This window comes from Schistocerca serialis, chromosome 8, assembly GCF_023864345.2.
Source record: "Schistocerca serialis cubense isolate TAMUIC-IGC-003099 chromosome 8, iqSchSeri2.2, whole genome shotgun sequence".
Classification (NCBI taxonomy): domain Eukaryota; kingdom Metazoa; phylum Arthropoda; class Insecta; order Orthoptera; family Acrididae; genus Schistocerca; species Schistocerca serialis.
In genome coordinates, this window is record NC_064645.1 from 53,919,802 (window position 1) to 53,938,957 (window position 19,156).

Here is a 19,156-nt window from a genome sequence, read left to right on the forward strand (position 1 = left end):
CAAAGTATACTTCAAAATTTGTCGTGACACAACGCGACAAATTTTGACCAATATTAAGACTGCAATGATTTCCTTGCAGTTGAAGATATGGACTTGAACTTTTGGCCAAGCTTCATGCTTGTGCTAGACATAATGCAGCCGGATTTGCAATGATCCAGGCCATATGGTCGCCCTGCAGTATCTCTTCAAATTAGGCAGTGTCAGCACAAACGGTAAAATTTACCAAAGTTTCAAGCCAATTACTAAAAAATAGTTGGCCTGAATCTGCTTGTGAATAGTATCACCTAAAAGAAAAACTCTTGCTCTACAAGACTGACATTTGTTTTTTTTGCAACGCGACCATTAAGTACTCATTAACTCACATCAAAGTTGTTATATTTTGTATGCGCGATGCACTAATTTTTCTTCATTTCTAGGAATTTGAATCTTAATAGTCGCTTAGAATTACTGATATAATTGGATATTTCATTCGTGTTTTATTCAGTGATTGGCCAGTGAGAGATGTCAGAAGTTAATGAAGAAGAAGAATCGTTGGCCCCCTGTTCAATTGGAAAAGATGCTGCTGCATCGAAGTGCCATGTTATCTTCTATGCTAAGAAGACTGGATTCAAAGCGTTTAGTGATTTCACAGAATGTGACCAGAAATTGCTTGTTTCGCGTTCAGAAGCCAAACTTGACGAAAATTCCATCATTTGCTTCCACCATGAAGCCCTCTTCCTACATGAATATCAAGCGATGCAAAAGAAATGTTGCAATCCATTCAAGAAGAGGAATCACAATGTAAAAGCTGGACTTAGACTGCTTGATAATGAAACAGCTGCCAAACTTTGCCTGTTAAAGAAAAAAGAAGTGATTGATATAAAACCTGGTCAGAAGCTTTGCCCTCGCTGCATGTCGGCACTGAACCAAAAGCTAGAAGATTCATCATCACTATCAACCCAATCTGAACAAGATTTCACAACGGATGAAACTGAACCAGCCATCAACAAAAGTTTATCATTTATTGGTGCTTCACCATTGAAAAGAAGACAACTAAGTAAAAGAGATAAGCAAAGCTATGCAAAAAGAAAGATCTTGGATGCACAAAGTTTAATTGGGAATCAAATTGCTGCTGCTGTAGGAATCAATTACGATGAACAGCCAAGTTCAAGTAAAAGTCGCCCATGCAATAATTGTGCAGATCTTGATAATCTTATAGAAGAGTTGAAAGAAAAATGTAAAGTGTCAAATCGTAGGACAAAAGTTCAAATATTGACCTTGGTTCCAAGAAGCTGGACAATTAAAGATACGACAACAGCATTTAATGTATCAGAAAGAATGGTAAAGCAAGCGAGAAAACTGAAGAATGAGCAAGGTGTTCTAGCTTTTCCAGCAAATCGGCAAGGAAGGAAGCTTTCAGATGAAGTTGTTCAGAAAGTACATGACTTTTTTCAAGATGACGAATTCAGCAGACTTTGTCCAGGGAAGAAAGACTGTGTGCCTGTGAGAATTTCAGGAACAAAGGTGTACAAGCAAAAGCGGTTGTTGCTTTGCAATTTGAAGGAAATGTACGTGTCTTATCAGAAGCAAAATGGACCAGAAATTGGCTTCTCAAAGTTTTGCGAGCTTAGACCAAAATGGTGTGTTACAGTTGGCTCTGCTGGAATGCACTCAGTTTGTGTCTGTACAATACACCAAAATGTCAAGCTTATGCTCACTGGTGCATCAATCAATGAAGACTACAAGGAAATTCTTAGCAAAGCTGTTTGCAGCTTGGAAAACAAGGATTGTATGCTTCATCGTTGTGAAAACTGCCCTGGTCCAGAAGGTGTAGAAGCAGTTATTGCAACATATTTTGAAGATAATGACCCTGAAGAACTGATTGAGTACAAACAATGGATTCATACCGACAGGGATACTTTAGAAACAAAGCAGCTTTCAACAGAAGAGTATGTTGAAGATATTGCAGCAAAAATTTGGAACCTGTCTTGTCATCACTACATTGCCAAGCATCAAAGCCAGCACCTGAAAGCTCTCAAAACTGATTTGAAAGAAGGCGAATTCATAATACTAATGGATTTTGCTGAAAACTATTCATTTATTGTTCAAGATGCAGTGCAAGGCTTTCACTGGGAAAACAGTCAAGCAACAGTTCATCCATTTGTAGTCTACTACTGTGAAAACGAAGAGGTGCAATGTGTGAATCTTTGTGTTATTAGTGACTGCCTTCGACACGATACGATTACTGTCCATGTTTACATTGGAAAAGTAATCAATTACCTGAAGATGCAATTTTCCAAAATAAGCCACATCCACTACTTCAGTGATGGTTCAGCTGCACAATATAAGAATTTCAAGAATTTTCTCAACTTATGCTATCACAAAGAAGATTTTGAAATAACAGCAGAATGGAATTTCTTTGGAACAAGCCATGGAAAGTCGCCTTGTGATGGCATTGGAGGCACAACAAAACGGTTGGCAGCAAGAGCAAGTTTGCAACGTCCATATGAAAACCAGATTCTAACACCCAAAGATCTTTTCAACTTCTGCAATGATAATATCAATGGAATCAAATTCTTTTTCATCAGCAAAGAGGAAGTTGAAGAAGAAAAAGCTTCTCAAGAAGAAAGATTCCTGCAAGGGCACACTCTAGCTGGCACAAGAGAAAACCACCATTTTTTGCCCATTGATATGACGACAATTAAGGTCAGTAGAGTTTCTAATGATGCGACATCTTTTTTGGCCAAAATTAGTGCTGCTGAAGTAGTAGTTCAAGTCATGGATCTTCAGCCTGGGCAGTATGTTGCTTGCATTTATGAAAAGAAATGGTGGATTGGAAACATCGTTGAAATCTCAGTCGAACAGAAAGATGCTTTCATAAGCTTTATGCATCCTCATGGTCCTGCAAGTTCATTTTATTGGCCCTTAAGACGTGATACTTGCTGGATTCCAGAACAACTTATCATTGGTGTTATTCCAGCTCCATCAGTGACATCATCTGGTCGGCAATACAGTTTTCCTGAAAGCATTCTCTTGCAAATCAACGATGCTTCCAGAATGATGAAGTAACTGAGGAAGACAGGCTTGGGAACCTGCATAAAGAAACCCACAATCAGGCTTGGGATCCTGTGGTAAAGACACCCTGTAATCAGGCTTGGGAACCTGCAGTAAAGATACCCACCCGTGGCTGTTACTGCATGGCTATCGGGCGTGGCCCCTATGGCGATGGGGATGCTGGTTTTATTGTGATAACCAGTAATGGCTCAGCCATCATGGACCAACGCAGGGCACTGCGCACACAAAATATAAGATACTTTGACCTGAGTAAATAAGCACTTAATGGAAGCGTTGCAAAAGAAAAATATATCCATCTCGTAGAGCAAGAGTTTCTCTTTCAGATGATACTATTCACAATTAAATCCAGGCTGACTATTTTGTAGTAATGGGCTTTGAACTTTGGTAAATAAAGCCATTTGCGCTGACACTGCCAAATTTGAAGAGATTTTGCAAGGCGACTATAAAGCCTGGGTAGTTGGAAATCCAGCTGTATTATGTCCAGCACAAAGATAAGACTTGGTAAAAAGTTCAAGTCCATATCTTTATCTGCAAGGAAATTATTGCAGTCTGAATATTGGTCAAAATTTGTCGCATTAAGTCACGACAGAATTAGGGGTACACTTTGAGTCGACTTGTTTGACCGGATTTTGCATCAGTAATCTTATAATTAATTTCGTTTGAATCAGCACAAAAAACTGTACAGGGTCTCATCTTACTAACCATTCTTATGAATTGGTTTCAATTTTATGAGACCCCAAAAATGGCATTTTGTCTGATGTCGCGCGCATGCGAACTTACTACCCTTCAGACAAGGGGGTGTAGATCAGCAAGTATTGCAGCTAGAGGCTTGAAATCTTGAGAAACTTAATTTAGCACTTGACTAGTGCTACAGATAAAATTTGAAGAAAATTGGAGACATGATGGTGGGAAGGTTTAGACCACTTGGCATGGAATGACCCTACATTCTATTATCCTCGTTTTGCTTTTGTTGATGTTCATCTTATATCCTCCTTTCAAGACACTGTCCATTCCCTTCAACTGCTCTTCCAAGTGCTTTGCTGTCTCTGACAGAATTACAATGTCATCGGCGAACCTCAAAATTTTCATTTCTTCTCCATGGATTTTAATACCTACTCCAAATTTTTCTTTTGTTTCCTTTACTGCTTGCTCAATATACAGATTGAATAACATCGGGGAGAGGTTACAACCCTGTCTCACACCCTTCCCAACCAATGCTTCCCTTTGATGCTCCTCGACTCTTATACACTCCTGGAAATTGAAATAAGAACACCGTGAATTCATTGTCCCAGGAAGGGGAAACTTTATTGACACATTCCTGGGGTCAGATACATCACATGATCACACTGACAGAACCACAGGCACATTGACACAGGCAACAGAGCATGCACAATGTCGGCACTACTACAGTGTATATCCACCTTTCGCAGCAATGCAGGCTGCTATTCTCCCATGGAGACGATCATAGAGATGCTGGATGTAGTCCTGTGGAACGGCTTGCCATGCCATTTCCACCTGGCGCCTCAGTTGGACCAGCGTTCGTGCTAGACGTGCAGACCGCGTGAGACGACGCTTCATCCAGTCCCAAACATGCTCAATGGGGGACAGATCCGGAGATCTTGCTGGCCAGGGTAGTTGACTTACACCTTCTAGAGCACGTTGGTTGGCACGGGATACATGCGGACGTGCATTGTCCTGTTGGAACAGCAAGTTCCTTTGCCGGTCTAGGAATGGTAGAACGATGGGTTCGATGACGGTTTGGATGTACCGTGCACTATTCAGTGTCCCCTCGACGATCACCAGTGGTGTACGGCCAGTGTAGGAGATCGCTCCCCACACCATGATGCCGGGTGTTGGCCCTGTGTGTGTCAGTCGTATGCAGTCCTGATTGTGGCGCTCACCTGCACGGCGCCAAACACGCATACGACCATCATTGGCACCAAGGCAGAAGCAACTCTCATCGCTGAAGACGACACGTCTCCATTCGTCCCTCCATTCACGCCTGTCGTGACACCACTGGAGGCGGGCTGCACGATGTTGGGGCGTGAGCGGAAGACGGCCTAACGGTGTGCGGGACCGTAGCCCAGCTTCATGGAGACGGTTGCGAATGGTCCTCGCCGATACCCCAGGAGCAACAGTGTCCCTAATTTGCTGGGAAGTGGCGGTGCGGTCCCCTACGGCACTGCGTAGGATCCTACGGTCTTGGCGTGCATCCGTGCGTCGCTGCGGTCCGGTCCCAGGTCGACGGGCACGTGCACCTTCCGCCGACCACTGGCGACAACATCGATGTACTGTGGAGACCTCACGCCCCATGTGTTGAGCAATTCGGCGGTACGTCCACCCGGCCTCCCGCATGCCCACTATACGCCCTCGCTCAAAGTCCGTCAACTGCACATACAGTTCACGTCCACGCTGTCGCGGCATGCTACCAGTGTTAAAGACTGCGATGGAGCTCCGTATGCCACGGCAAACTGGCTGACACTGACGGCGGCGGTGCACAAATGCTGCGCAGCTAGCGCCATTCGACGGCCAACACCGCGGTTCCTGGTGTGTCCTCTATGCCGTGCGTGTGATCATTGCTTGTACAGCCCTCTCGCAGTGTCCGGAGCAAGTATGGTGGGTCTGACACACCGGTGTCAATGTGTTCTTTTTTCCATTTCCAGGAGTGTAGTTGCCATCTGATTTTTGTACAAATTGTAAATAGCCTTTCGTTCCTTGTATTTTACCCCTGCCACCTTCAGAATTTGAAAGAGAGTATTCCAGTCAACACTGTCAAAAGCTTTCTCCACGTCTACAAATACTAGAAACGTAGGTTTGCCTTTCCTTAATCTTTCTTCTAAGATAAGTCGTAAGCTCAGTATTGCCTCACGTGTTCCAACATTTCTACGGAATCCAAACTGATCTTCCCCAGGGTCGGCTTCTACCAGTTTTTCCATTCGTCTGTAAAGAATTCGCGGTAGTATTTTGCAGCCATGACTTATTAAACTGATAGTTCGGTAATTTTCACATCTGTCAACACCTGCTTTCTTTGGGATTGGAATTTCTTATTCTTCTTGAAGTCTGAGGGAATTTCGCCTGTCTCATACATCTTACTCATCTGACGGTAGAGTTTTGTCAGGACTGGCTCTCCCAAGGCCGTCAGTAGATCTAATGGAATGTTGTCTACTCCCGGGGTCTTGTTTCGACTCAAGTCTTTCAGTGCTCTGTCAAACTATTCACGCAGTATCCTATCTCCCATTTCATCTTCATCTACATCCTCTTCCATTTCCGTAACATTGTCCTCAAGTACATCGCCGTTGTATAGACCCTCTATATACTCCTTCCACCTTTCTGCTTTCCCTTCTTTTCTTGGAACTGGGTTGCCATCTGAGCTCTTGATATTCATACAAGTGGCTCTCTTTTCTCCAAAGGTCTCTTTAAGTTTCCTGTAGGCAGTATCTATCTTACCCCTAGTGAGATAAGCCTCTACATCCTTACATTTGTCCTCTAGCCACGCCTGCTTAGCCATTTTGCACTTTCTGTCGATCTCACTTTTGAGACGTTTGTATTCCTTTTTGCCTGCTTCATTTACGGAATTTTTTATTTTCTCCTTTCATCAATTCAATTCAATATTTCTTCTGTTACCCAAGGATTTCTACTAGCCCTCGTCTCTTTACCTACTTGATCCTCTGCTGCCTTCACTACTTCATCCCTCAGAGCTACCCATTCTTCTTCTACTGTATCTCTTTCCCCCATACCTGTCATTTGTTCCCTTATGCTCTCCCTGAAACTCTGTACAACTTCTGGTTTAGTCAGTTTATCCAGGTCCCATCTCCTTAAATTCCCACCTTTTTGCAGTTTCTTCAGTTTTAATCTACAGTTCATAACCAATAGATTGTGGTCGGAGTCCACATCTGCCGCTGGAAATGCCTTACGATTTAAAATCTGGTTCCTAAATTTCTGTCTTACCATTATATAATCAATCTGATACCTTCTAGTATCTCCAGGATTCTTCCATGTATACAACCTTCTTTTATGATTTTTGAACCAAGTGTTAGCTATGATTAAGCTATGCTCTGTGCAAAATTCTACCAGACGGCTTCCTCTTTCATTTCTTACCCATAATTCATATTCACCTACTATGTTTCCTTCTCTCCATTTTCCTACTACCGTATTCCAGTCACCCATGACTATTAAATTTTCTTCTCCCTTCACTACCTGAATAATCTGCAGAGCTAGTTGGCATATAAACTTGTGCTACTGTAGTGGGCATAGGCTTTGTGTCCATCTTGGCCACAATAATGCGTTCACTATGCTGTTTGTAGTAGTTTACCCGCACTCCTATTTTTTTTATTCATTATTAAACCTACTCCTACATTACCCCTATTTGATTTTGTATTTATAACCCTGTATTCACCTGACCCAAAGTGTTGTTCCTCCTGCCACTGAACTTCCCTGATTCCCACTATATCTAACTTTAACTTATCCATTTGCCTTTTTAAATTTTCTAATCCACTACCCAATTAAGGGTTCTGTCATTCCATGCTCCGATCCGTAGAACGCCAGTTTTCTTTTTCCTGATAACGACGCCCTCTTGAGTAGTCCCCGCCCGGAGATCCGAATGGGCGATTATTTTACCACCGGAATATTTTACCCAAGAGTACATCATCATTTAACCATACAGTAAAGCTGCATGCCCTCGGGAAAAATTACGGCTGTAGTTCCCCCTTACTTTCAGTCGTTCGCAGTACCAGCACAGCAAGGCCGTTTTGGTTAGTGTTACAAGGCCAGATCAGCCAATCATCCAGACTGTTGCCCTTGCAACTACTGAAAAGGCAAATATTAACTGCAGTAAAATGCCTAGTAGTAACCATGTAGATCAAGCTGAAGTAGGATGGTTATGTCAGGCCCAGATTCATTTGCAGAAATATTAAGGGAAGTAATCCAAACTGACAGATCGACTTATGTGTCTCAGGTGAGCAGACACAAATCCCTTCTGCGTGTCACTTAAGAGTGCAATTCCGTCTTCCATGTAAATACTGATGGATGTGTTTATAAAAATAAGTATTACTGAACGAATCTGCACTGCTCATGTGGAAAATGAATACGATATGTACTTCTCTAACAGGAATACAATATCTAGTCAGTCCACTCTCGAATAGCCTTGGAGGGAAAAAAATTAATAATAATGTGATCAAATCCTAAATCTTTCTGTATTCTTGCAGTAGCTCTGATTTGTGTTTGACCGTTTGTAGTAACACCAGTGTAAATAATCCAATAGATAACGTGTTGGAAGCACTGTGGCACTGTTGAAATAGTATTATAACAAATATCCCATTTGAACAAGAAGACAATTTATTTCTAATTAATCACTATGCATTCAACGTAATATCTGACCCCATTACGCAACCATAATCGTGTTTCTGGCATAGCATATATTGGGTAGCGGTCATCAGGGAACTGGCTGTGTACAAAGGCATATAATCATTTTTACTTGATCAATACGAGTGTGAGTGGAACAGGGACGAAAATCGGTAATAATGATCTGACTGAGACCTCACCATGCATATAGTGGCTTGCAAGGTATGTGTGCAGATATGCGCTGTTACCTACAGGAAGGCATCAGCACCAATAGGCTGCAGCAATTCACGAGGAATGGGAGTTGGAGCTGAATATAATAAAATTAACAGTTGAATGTGAATAAGTGAAAAGATCCTGGTACTCTTGTAGTATGCTACTGACTACAAATCAGTAGATGTAGTAAAAATCGTAGAAGAATATGTGGAGTGGCACCGATGCAGTCATATAGTTCGGGTGACTTATGTGTTATGTGTCGCAAGACAGGCATTATGCATCATGCTGGGGCTTTACTGTTAAAAATCGCCAGCCGGTGTGGCCGATCTGTTCTAGGCGCTTCAGTCTGGAACCGCACGCCCGCTACGGTCGCAGGTTCGAATCCTGCCTCGGGCATGGATGTGTGTGATGTCCTTAGGTTAGTTAGGTTTAAGTAGTTCTAAGTTGTAGGGGAGTGATGACCTCAGATGTTAAGTCCCATAGTGCTCAGAGCCATTTGAACCATTTTTGTTAAAAATCAGTGGGGGTGTATACGTCACTTCCTACCACCGTTGAATCAGAGAGTTTCAGAATTTCTTCCATGGAATCTCATTTATGTTCCTACAAAACGCATGTAGACCGCTTCTCGTAACACGCAACAGTGTTAGCATGTTGGAACTTAAACGAGAGGAAGGCTAGCGCGCTATCCTAGCAACTTGCGGGACAGTTTGTAGCGTGTGGGTGATGGCTGGTGTTGTTGAACCAAACATAATTGGCAGTCCAAATTCAGCGATAAGGTGTTGTAGATCGAAATTCTAGATAAACTGAAGACTGTAGTTTTATTTTCCTTATTTATGGAAGATATGTCAAAGGCAACAGTATGGGGCAACACTTTATTGTTAATGGAAAGTGTCGTGTAGAACACTTTTCAGTTGAGTGACAAAGAAGAGTAAGTGTATAGTGCACAGTCTTCCGGGAGTTCTATGTATCTATAAACTTATGGAATAAAATCTTAATACACAGACACAATTTGCGTTGTCGACTTGTGGATAAAATTCTATGAATAAAGTTATGGGACTGCCCTGCAGCTCAGAATTTTAGCTAACAGACAGGCATTCTTTGCACACGCCATTCACAAATCGTATTCGCTGCAGAGGAAAAATAAAGAGGACTGAGGACCTCTAGGAGTGACATACTGTGATCGCTATAGTAGCGAAACGTGAACAAAGGGAGAACCATCTGCTGTAATTGAAGCGTAATTGGAACAGATCCTGTTGGAATAAGGGAAAACAAAAACTGGAACTGTCAGACCATAATCAACATGAATTTCGTAAAACATTTGTCATATGCCTCTGGAAACATAAAAATGCTTTGTGTGACAAAGAACTGATATATTCAGCGTAAATGGTATACCACTGCGCTGGGTGTATGCTTGCAATGGGACTGGGGAGGGGAGGGGAGGGGTGGAAAGCGCCACCGCCAGTCAAGACAAAATATGTGCTGTGCTCTTAATTTTCTGTTTGACCTTGTGAGCTCCCCATCCTCAGCAGTCAGGCAGGTCAGCTCCAAGACGTGCTGCAGTGGAGGGGGTCTCCAGTCAGCGGCTGTAGCGGTAGCAGTATGGACCGAAGCATTTTGAATACTTTGCTGGAAAGCTGTGTTGCATTTTTCTTTTTTTCAGTTTTAAATATAGAAGTAATTGTGGCCTTTCTTCCCCCGCCATCATGGTATTAACACAAGCATTCCAGAGTGTGGTGCGATAGGAATACATTGTTCGGAGTTTGGAAACTAAACGTTTTTGTTTGTACTTCAGTAATTTGTGTAGCTCTTTCCCAACTGTTTGTACCCCTGGCGTAGTGACGCAGATGTGGAACTTATTAGCCAAGTACATACATTTCACCTTTAACGAATTACCTAAAAAATGAAAAAAGCGTCATATCTTGGTTTGCTGCGGTGTATGCATTGTGTGTTAGTTGTTACACATTTAAAGCGCCATATTTAAGTGTGTCTTCTTGAAAAAAGCATTACTTGCAGAATACTGGGGCAAAATCTACAAAATTTTAACGAATTGCGTAAAAACTGTAAAGAACTTTACAGTTTGGTGATGAAGCTTACTAATAAATTAACGCCGCATATTACATGTTTCCTGAAAATCGATAAAATAGCAGAGAAACGGATATTTGCACATGTTGTCTTAAAAAAGCTGGAAAACTAAATCTCAAAACCCATATTTTCAACTGTCTTCTTAAGGAATCGGGAAAATAGCAACTAAACTGTTTTCAATGCGTGTACTGTAAAAGCAGTTGGGTAGAAGTTGCCAGAATTGTAATGAAATCTGTGTTTTCTTTAAAAAAATCAGTAAAATTAGCCACGAAACTATAAACAGTAATGTAGGTTGTAGAAAGTAGAATTGGGTGCAATACTTTGCAGAACATTTGTGAAAACTAGGCCAATACAGGTGGGTGGCATACTATACCAGGTATTTGTAGCACCATCTCAATTAACTGCTGCTGCTGCTGCTCGAGTTAGGTACAGAAGAGGATTAACAGGCAGAGGATGCTGGAGACTCTAAGCGGGTGTGGGTAGTGGTGGAGGAAGGAACGTATTGCACTATGGTGGTAGGAAAACTCCGTTTTTGAGTCATAAATTACCATCTTTATCCTGGCAGGTATCACTAATAATGTGATATGAATGCAAGTGTCCTACTCGGCCATCATCATGAGAGTATTATTTGCTATTAATTGTAACTATCATGACAGTTATAGTCCATTAATTACGTCCTAGACAAACAAAACATAGGCTAGCGCAACTGGCCAGCTTGTTTACATAAGAGAATAATGCCTCCTATTTGGTCGCAACCTGCTTTACCCCACTACTAAAGCAATTTGTTGTATTTTTTCTATTATTACGTTTAATTGGCGGATTAAAGGTTGGTACTCCATGAGCAACACATTTTTAATTATTTTTTCACGAGAACAAATATATATGTTACTAATTTGTACAATGTCATTATGTATCTTTGCAGTCTTTTGTACCCATTTTGGAAATGAAGTGCTGTAACTTAGTTGAAAATAATTTTATTGTCCAGAAGTTGCAGTTTTTAAAGGTTTCAACGAATCTTTTTCCTGCATATGACAATATAAGGCCTATTCCCAAGGTAAGTTGTGATGGAACTGCACTTTTTTCCCTATGTGTCCCTTAGTGTCCAGAATACTCTATGCTGGGTTACGTGCACATCATATTTCGAGACAACCACTTCAAATCTTCACCAGAATTTTGTGCTCTCAGTCTGGCGTTCTGTCAGGGTAGTGCAGTAGTGTCCAACAGGCACTGCGCCCCCTCCTGTCATTATGTGCATTTTGTTTTGCTCTACTGAGGCCTCTGCTGTCCCCAGAGGGCGCTGTGGCAGGTGCCAGGTGACATATTGCCTCGATCTCGCACCACTGCGGACATTGCATGGCGAATGTGCAGATCTGGATCACCCCTGAGGAATTTCTGCGAGGCACTGTTTCAGCTCGGTGTTAACATAAATCTGGATTCAACTGACATGGTGAGTACGCCTGGCCAACAGCTCAGAACATGTTATAGCTAGCAGCCAAGGATGCTGCACGTGCAAACCTGCAGTTTTAATGAGTAAGACACGTGTTTCTCCTTGGCCCCCTGCCAAATTCAGGTGACCTTCTAACCTCCCCCTCACTTATCGACCTTAATGACAGTAAAAATTAAACCGCATGTACCTAATGGAAATTTGGGAAAACCAATCGTTACCAGAGTTCATCTGTCAGTAAAGAGGGAGGAAAAAGTTACATCTAAGTGAAAGGAAAAATGCAAATGATACTGGTGGAAATTAATTTTGAAAAAGGGTAAAGTTAATAAAGAAAGTAAATGTGCGGTCGTTACGTTAACAATTAACTGGCGTTAATTAGACATTTGAAATTTGGGGAAAATTACGGTCGCCAGTCCTATGAACAACTACTATAATTACTGAAAAAGAAAGGATATTGCACATATAATTAGCACTAAAAGCGTGGCAACTGAAGGTTGACACGTGTTGTGTGAAAACTGAATGTTTGTCAGAGGTAATTAATTTCGCTACACTCTGACTTACTTTAGCAAAACAATTAATCAAACCAGAAAAATGAAAGTTAATTTAGTGACTGAAATTAATAGTGAACTTTGTTTCTGAAGCACTACGAAATTCAATAAAATAAGGTTAGTTTTGGGCTACCTCAACAATCATTTCAAAACCTACTTGAATCTACGCAATTTAGAATTAAGAGATTTAACTTTGAACTTGAATTAAATGATTCTGAACAACTAACAATAGTAAAATTTAGTAAGTACCAAGCTGAGTTGCAGTCACAGGTAAGCTAAAATATGCTAACAGAACTCGCGCTCTTAATTTGTGCTTATGTAATCTAAATATTGTAGCCAGATATGAATACTTTAACTGAACTTTGAAATTAAAGCACTGAAATCGAATGATATTACTTTAATGCTGGCGTTTGAATTTCAACGACACTCGAGTTCATTTCGGAAAAGGAAGGGGCCCTGCTTGGTAATACAATTGGGACAATGAGCAACAAAGGTTCATGGTAAGTTGCTCTATTTTAGTGATGCTAATGGAATAGCTTGAAAAGCTGAGGTCTGCCATACAGTTCTAAAACTTGACGTGCTTTCAGTCTTCCTTGATGGTTGATCGAAGGTTTGAAGTCGTCGATCGAGGAGCTGGCGACAATCACTTATGTCGGCCATAGCTGTTGCAGAAGCTAGATCTTGGCGCGCCTTCTTCTCTGCGCGGTCACCAGGCGAAACGGGCTCTTGATGTGTGGCAGCTAATGTTTCCGTCTGCGATACCATGCCAGAAACTATCATAGCAAGTCGAGCGCAACTACACGCTGCCAAACCCTGGAAGCGCAGCAACTCGCGGGAGCGTCACTCAACACACCTGCTCCACCGCCCTACTTCAGCCAGGCTCTCTCTGCCCGTGCTCCACGCGGCAGACTTAACACTACCAAAGATCCTAAACACTTTGGTTCTCCACACGACCTATCGAAGTAATCGTTCGATAGCGTAGTTTTCCCTAGGCAAGACCCAGAGTAAAAATACAAATAGTATTTACAAAACAAACCAATTATACATCGATATATATATATATATATATATATATATATATATATATATATATATATATATAGTAAAACAATTACAATATATATAGACACAGAAACGTCATATCTTCAGGTAACAAAATAAGGAAAAAATTTATAATACAATGGATCGAAATAAGAGGATATGCATTTCCGGCGTTACAACCTGTTTCGTGACTAGGTCAACTGTCCTAGCTGGAGTTACTAGGTTGTCGCAAAATGCGTCAGAGGTTACAATGTGCTGCCCTCCTACGTACATGGTCTAGCCAAATTAATGTGACCATCGCGCATGTTCGACGTCAACGTGGAACAACGAATAATAGAAGGCAGATGGCTGCAACAGTAATGAAGGGTACATAAGGTATGTCCAGCAGACATATAAAACAGTTCAGTCGTTGTCGTATTGTGGAAAACGGAATGATTTATCTGACGTCCAGACGGGCACGATCATTGGCTTTAGGGCCATGGATCGAAGCATTTCCGAAATGTCCAAGTTTGTAAACTGTTGACAAGCGGCCATGGTTGAAATATACCATGCATGCCAAAGTAGCTAATCCAAAATTGGCGCTGATGCAACTCTGGTGCACTGGCTGTGTACAGGGGAATAGACGTGCAACTGTTGAGAACCACACCAAATGAGCAGAGGGTCTACCAACAGTGACTCCTCATCGACGATTCAGCTGACGTTGCTGCATATGGGCCTCCACAGCAGACGACTGGTTGATGCACTCATGCTTGCTGCTGTTCATCAGTGACAAAGGCTGGACCTTGCAAGCCAATACCGCAAATCACGTCCACTGAGAAGCTACAGATGACTTTTTGGGATTAAAGACGTTTTATGCTCCATCAAGCAGAAAGCAAACACACTGCAGCAGCCACTGGAAGGGTTCAGCCCAGAGGGACGAGCATTTTGGTCTGGGGAAAGTTTTTCTGGGATTTCATGAGTAATCTCTTCAATCTGCAAGGCATAATGGATCAATGCAGGTACGCACATACCCTTGGGGACCATGTCCATCCCTACATTTACTTTTTCTTTTCTTCAGCGTGATGGCATCTATCAGCAGGACAGTGCAACATGTAATACAGCTCACAGTGTACGTATGTGGATAGAAGAGCACCAGGATGAGTTTGCTATACTCCTCTGGCCACCAGACTTCCTGGATTTAAACCAAATCGAGAATTTATGGGCCCACCTCAACGGGCCATTCACACCATCGACCCTCAGCAGAGAAATCTAGTGCTTCTCTCCATGGCATTGGAGTCGACATGGCTTCACATCCGATTTGGTACCTTCCAGGACCTTGTTGACTCTCTTCCTGCATGTTTTGCACTGAAAAATGTGATTATTCAAGCGTTTCACACATGGTCACACTAATGACATTGGACAACGTATATGTGCATGGCCTTGTCCCTTCCGTCATTAGATCCATGCTCTTATCTGCTGCCTCGGTGAATAGGCTTCCTTACTGCTTGAACTGAGGTAATATCTGGATGCGAAGGGTGGTGCACAAACAAGAAGACCCGGGAGGAAAAGTTGCAACTCCTCAATAGTCTCATGTTGCATTCTGGAGAAATGGGGAATCAGCTTCCTGTGTCTCACATGAGATACTAGCTACTGATTAAACATGCCACATATGCAGACTTGGGTCATACCTACTGAAAATATGCAAGCCACATTCCCTCACTAGACTCTCCTTACCTCATTGTGTATAGCAATATATCTTCTTAGCTTTAGTGGCTAAGCATGACAAGTGTGCTGACCTGGGTCCTCTTAAGGAAGGAATGCAACGCATTATTCCAGACTGTCAGTGGTTTTATGCTGCACTCAGTCTTCTTGATGAGCAGGCTTGCTCGCTCCCTCGGGTGAAGTATTACACAGTGGCAAAGCATCGTACATGAGCAGATTTGGCTCACCCTGTGGAAAACATGCGACACCATGTACCAGTTGCTCATAGGCATCACTCTGGATTCTATGAACTGGTGAGTATCTCGGCTGAGATACTAGCTATTGTCTGACCATGACACACGTGTAGTACTAAGGGCCAACTGAGGAAGAAGTGTGAAGCCGTGTTCCAATACTTGACACAGGCACCACTCTTCTCAGCAGATGAGTAGACCTTCCCACTGTTTGAACTGGAGCACTACCTGATAATAAGCATGCACTATGTGCAGCCCTGGGGAAAACGTGAGGAAAGTAAGTGTGGCCACATCCCACTTGATAACGAACTTTATGTTGAGCTGTGGTAATCTGGTGAGTATGTCTGTCTACTGTCCCAGCTCTGGTTGCAACTAGTATCGAAGCATGGCAGTTGAGGATGAAGCCTGGGGTATTCCTGAGGAAGAACTGAGAGTCCACACTTCAGTGTATCTCTGGCCTTCTGAAGACTCTGTTGACCTATTACATATGCTTATCTAAAACCTCAGTTCACATACTAGCTAGTGTGGCACATTTACTGACTTTAGGACTCACTACGTTAGAAACGTGAGGCTGTTTCTCAGTTCCTTTCTCGCCTCTCTCTGGTCCTGCTGTCCTCATAAGTAACCCACGCCACTGTCTGTCACGATAGAAGCTAGTGACCGATAATGGCACATGAGCAGTTTGTTGGGCTATTGATGTGTATATGTGAGCCATGTTCAAGTTTCACACCAGCCTCACGACAGACCCAGATACCTCATGAATAGGCCTGTCACAGCTGAAGTAATAGCTAGCAGGTAATGGTGCTGCATGTGCAGGCCTATGATTGTGCTGAAAAGGACTTAAGAGGCCATTTCCAGTTTTTTATCAGCCTCCTCCAAAATTTTATCAAACAAATTGGTATGCTTGCTGTCATCCCAGCTGAAGCACAAACTATAGTGGTACAAGTTCATTTTTTGTGGTCTCTGTGATGTAGATGTGTGAGGCTATGTCTCAGATGCTTATTGCCTGCCATATCAGTAAATACTAGAACAGTGGCTGGATGACTTCTTAATTCTTTATGGAGATAGTATTTGTTCTTTCGGACATTTTCGAAAGAACAGATACCATTTCCATATAGATAAGGCTAAGTGGCCAATGATCTTCTTCAGTGCGGATGCACTCACATTGCTCAACCTCATACGGGAATCGGTAGATTGACTGCCACGAGTAATGAGCATAGTGGGCAGGGGCACTAAAAATATAATGCGTGGACATAAGTTGAAAGTTTGGGTCTCACGGGGAGTGTGCCAGAGATAAGTCCCTGCAGTCGCACTGTTATCTCAGTCCTCGATGGCTCAGTCGGATAGAGTGTCTGCCATATAAGAAGGAGATCCCGTGTTCGAGGCCCGGTAGAGACATACATTTTCAACTGTCCCCGTTCGTATTTATCAACGACTGTTAGCAGCCAAAGATCTGGATTTCATTGTAATTTCATTCTTAATTATTTCGTTTGTCACTCTTTTGCATTATTGTGTAGAGTGCTGAATTTCTGTGAGTCTTCGTGAAATAAGGTAAGTAGCGATTATACTTAATTTTACATTTTGTGCAAGGTGCAACACAAGTGGCTGAAGGTCACAATTAAGTTTTAAAATTTTTGAATATTTTACTATAGACTTTTAAAGGCAGAAGGCCACAATGTTTAAATACAAGAAATCTTAAAAATCAACAATATAAAAATGCACTTAAAACGCAAATAAAATAAATAAAAAACATATATCACGGCTAAGTGAAAAGGCTCAAGGCAAAGCAGACAGAACAAACATATGCTAGGTGCAATACGAATGGCTGAAGGCCACAATTAAGTTTCAAAATTTTAAAATATATTACCATAAGCTTTTAAAAGCAGAAGGCTTCAATGTTTAAGCTAGAAAGATAATTTTAAGAATAAGATTGCGAGACTGAAAGCCCACAATTAATTTTGCAAATTTTTTTTTAAAAAAGAAATAATAACCATAAGCCTTAAATTTTAAGTAGCTGAAAACATATAATTAAACACCAGTGGGAAAGACAACGGCACTTAGAAGCCTTCAGGGAGGTCGGTCTGCCCTCGTTCACTTAGGCGAGACAGATGGTGAGCCCAACTACATTTGATCCGTCGGAACCCAACCAGGGGACAGCCATGGACCGACCGACACAAGAGTTTGCTTCCCGCCAATCAGTATATGAGAACTTAAACAGAAAAAGTTACAAACGTGATAATCTACAATGGAGTATGTATTAGCTGTCAAGATTACACACCATGTTGGACAGCGACAACAGGTGAGGGAAGGACGCTGCCTGAAATTACGTTAGTGCCCAGGGCAGGTAACCGGAACACTAACGGCCACTAGGCAGAAAATTCCGCTGGTACACTTGAATTTGAAATACGGTAATGTAGTTAACTTCACCCAAAAGAACACTGCCTGAATTTGCGTCAGTGCCCAGGGCAGGTAACCAGAACACTAACGACCACATGGCAGAAAATTTCACTGGTGCACTCGAGTTGTAGTCAACCAAAATAGTTAATTGCACCGCATGGCGGCTAAATTTCAGCAGAAGAAATACTCGATGTTGCGAACAGGAAAACCTCCCCAACAGAAAACGAACCACAACAACATGAATGGACGTGGCTTGGATAGTCGAAACCACTACTCAACTTTGACGGTGAACCACGAAGCTCGTAGCGATCAGACAGCTCCACACACTCTCCGACACTGTGCAGGGACCGCCTGCGGACCCAGCCGACTGCACCGCTCGAAGTTAACTCCCCTTGTCCGCAACAACCGACCGACTGCCTGCAGACCCTCTAGCCAGAAACTACATGCACCAAACCAAAGATGGTACATGGCGCAAATATCGATACACATCATTGATGCCACACGTAGAAGAAAGAAGAACCACGATGTAACTGCAACAAGGGCGGGAAACCAAACACAGATAGACAGCAAAGTTCACGAATATGCATAGCTGGGAGTGAGCACGGTTCCAAGCTATTTTATTTTTGTTGATTTCATAATAAAATTTCCAGTACTTCAAAGAATACATTCATTAGTGCTAACAATAACCCACTGATACAGGATAATAAAAGGGGAAGATACGAAGGTCATTAGTGACCCAGTTGTGGTTCTAGGTATGTTCAAATATCAGTGGTTCTAGTGTTGAGGTAAGAGTGAGTAGTTAAAACTGGTGCCTTGTTACGAACAACAGCCTGTGTCCCAGTTTCTCAACAGACTCATGCTTGACGTGACCAATCTTGTTGGTTCTAGGCGCTCAGTCCGGAACCGCGCGACTGCTACAGTCGCAGGTTCGAATCCTGCCTCGGGCATGGATGTGTGTGATGTCCGTAGGTTAGTTAGGTTTAAGTAGTTCTAAGTTCTAGGGGACTGATGACCACAGATGTTAAGTCCCATAGTGCTCAGAGCCAATCTTGTTAATTTGCTTACTCACTCTCTCAACTGAGATTGGTTAAGTGTGGCACATAAAC

At 42.3% G+C, this 19,156-nt stretch overlaps 1 protein-coding gene across 1 annotated transcript in view; it reads left to right on the plus strand.

The window, feature by feature from the left end:
• Positions 1–19,156, plus strand: part of LOC126416452 (lysosomal acid lipase/cholesteryl ester hydrolase-like) — a 132,399-nt gene that overhangs the window by 39,112 nt on the left and 74,131 nt on the right. Inside the window, exon 3 of the mRNA XM_050084180.1 lies at positions 11,981–12,136. Coding sequence (XP_049940137.1) covers positions 11,981–12,136 — 156 coding nt within the window. The remainder of the gene's footprint in view (positions 1–11,980; positions 12,137–19,156) is intronic.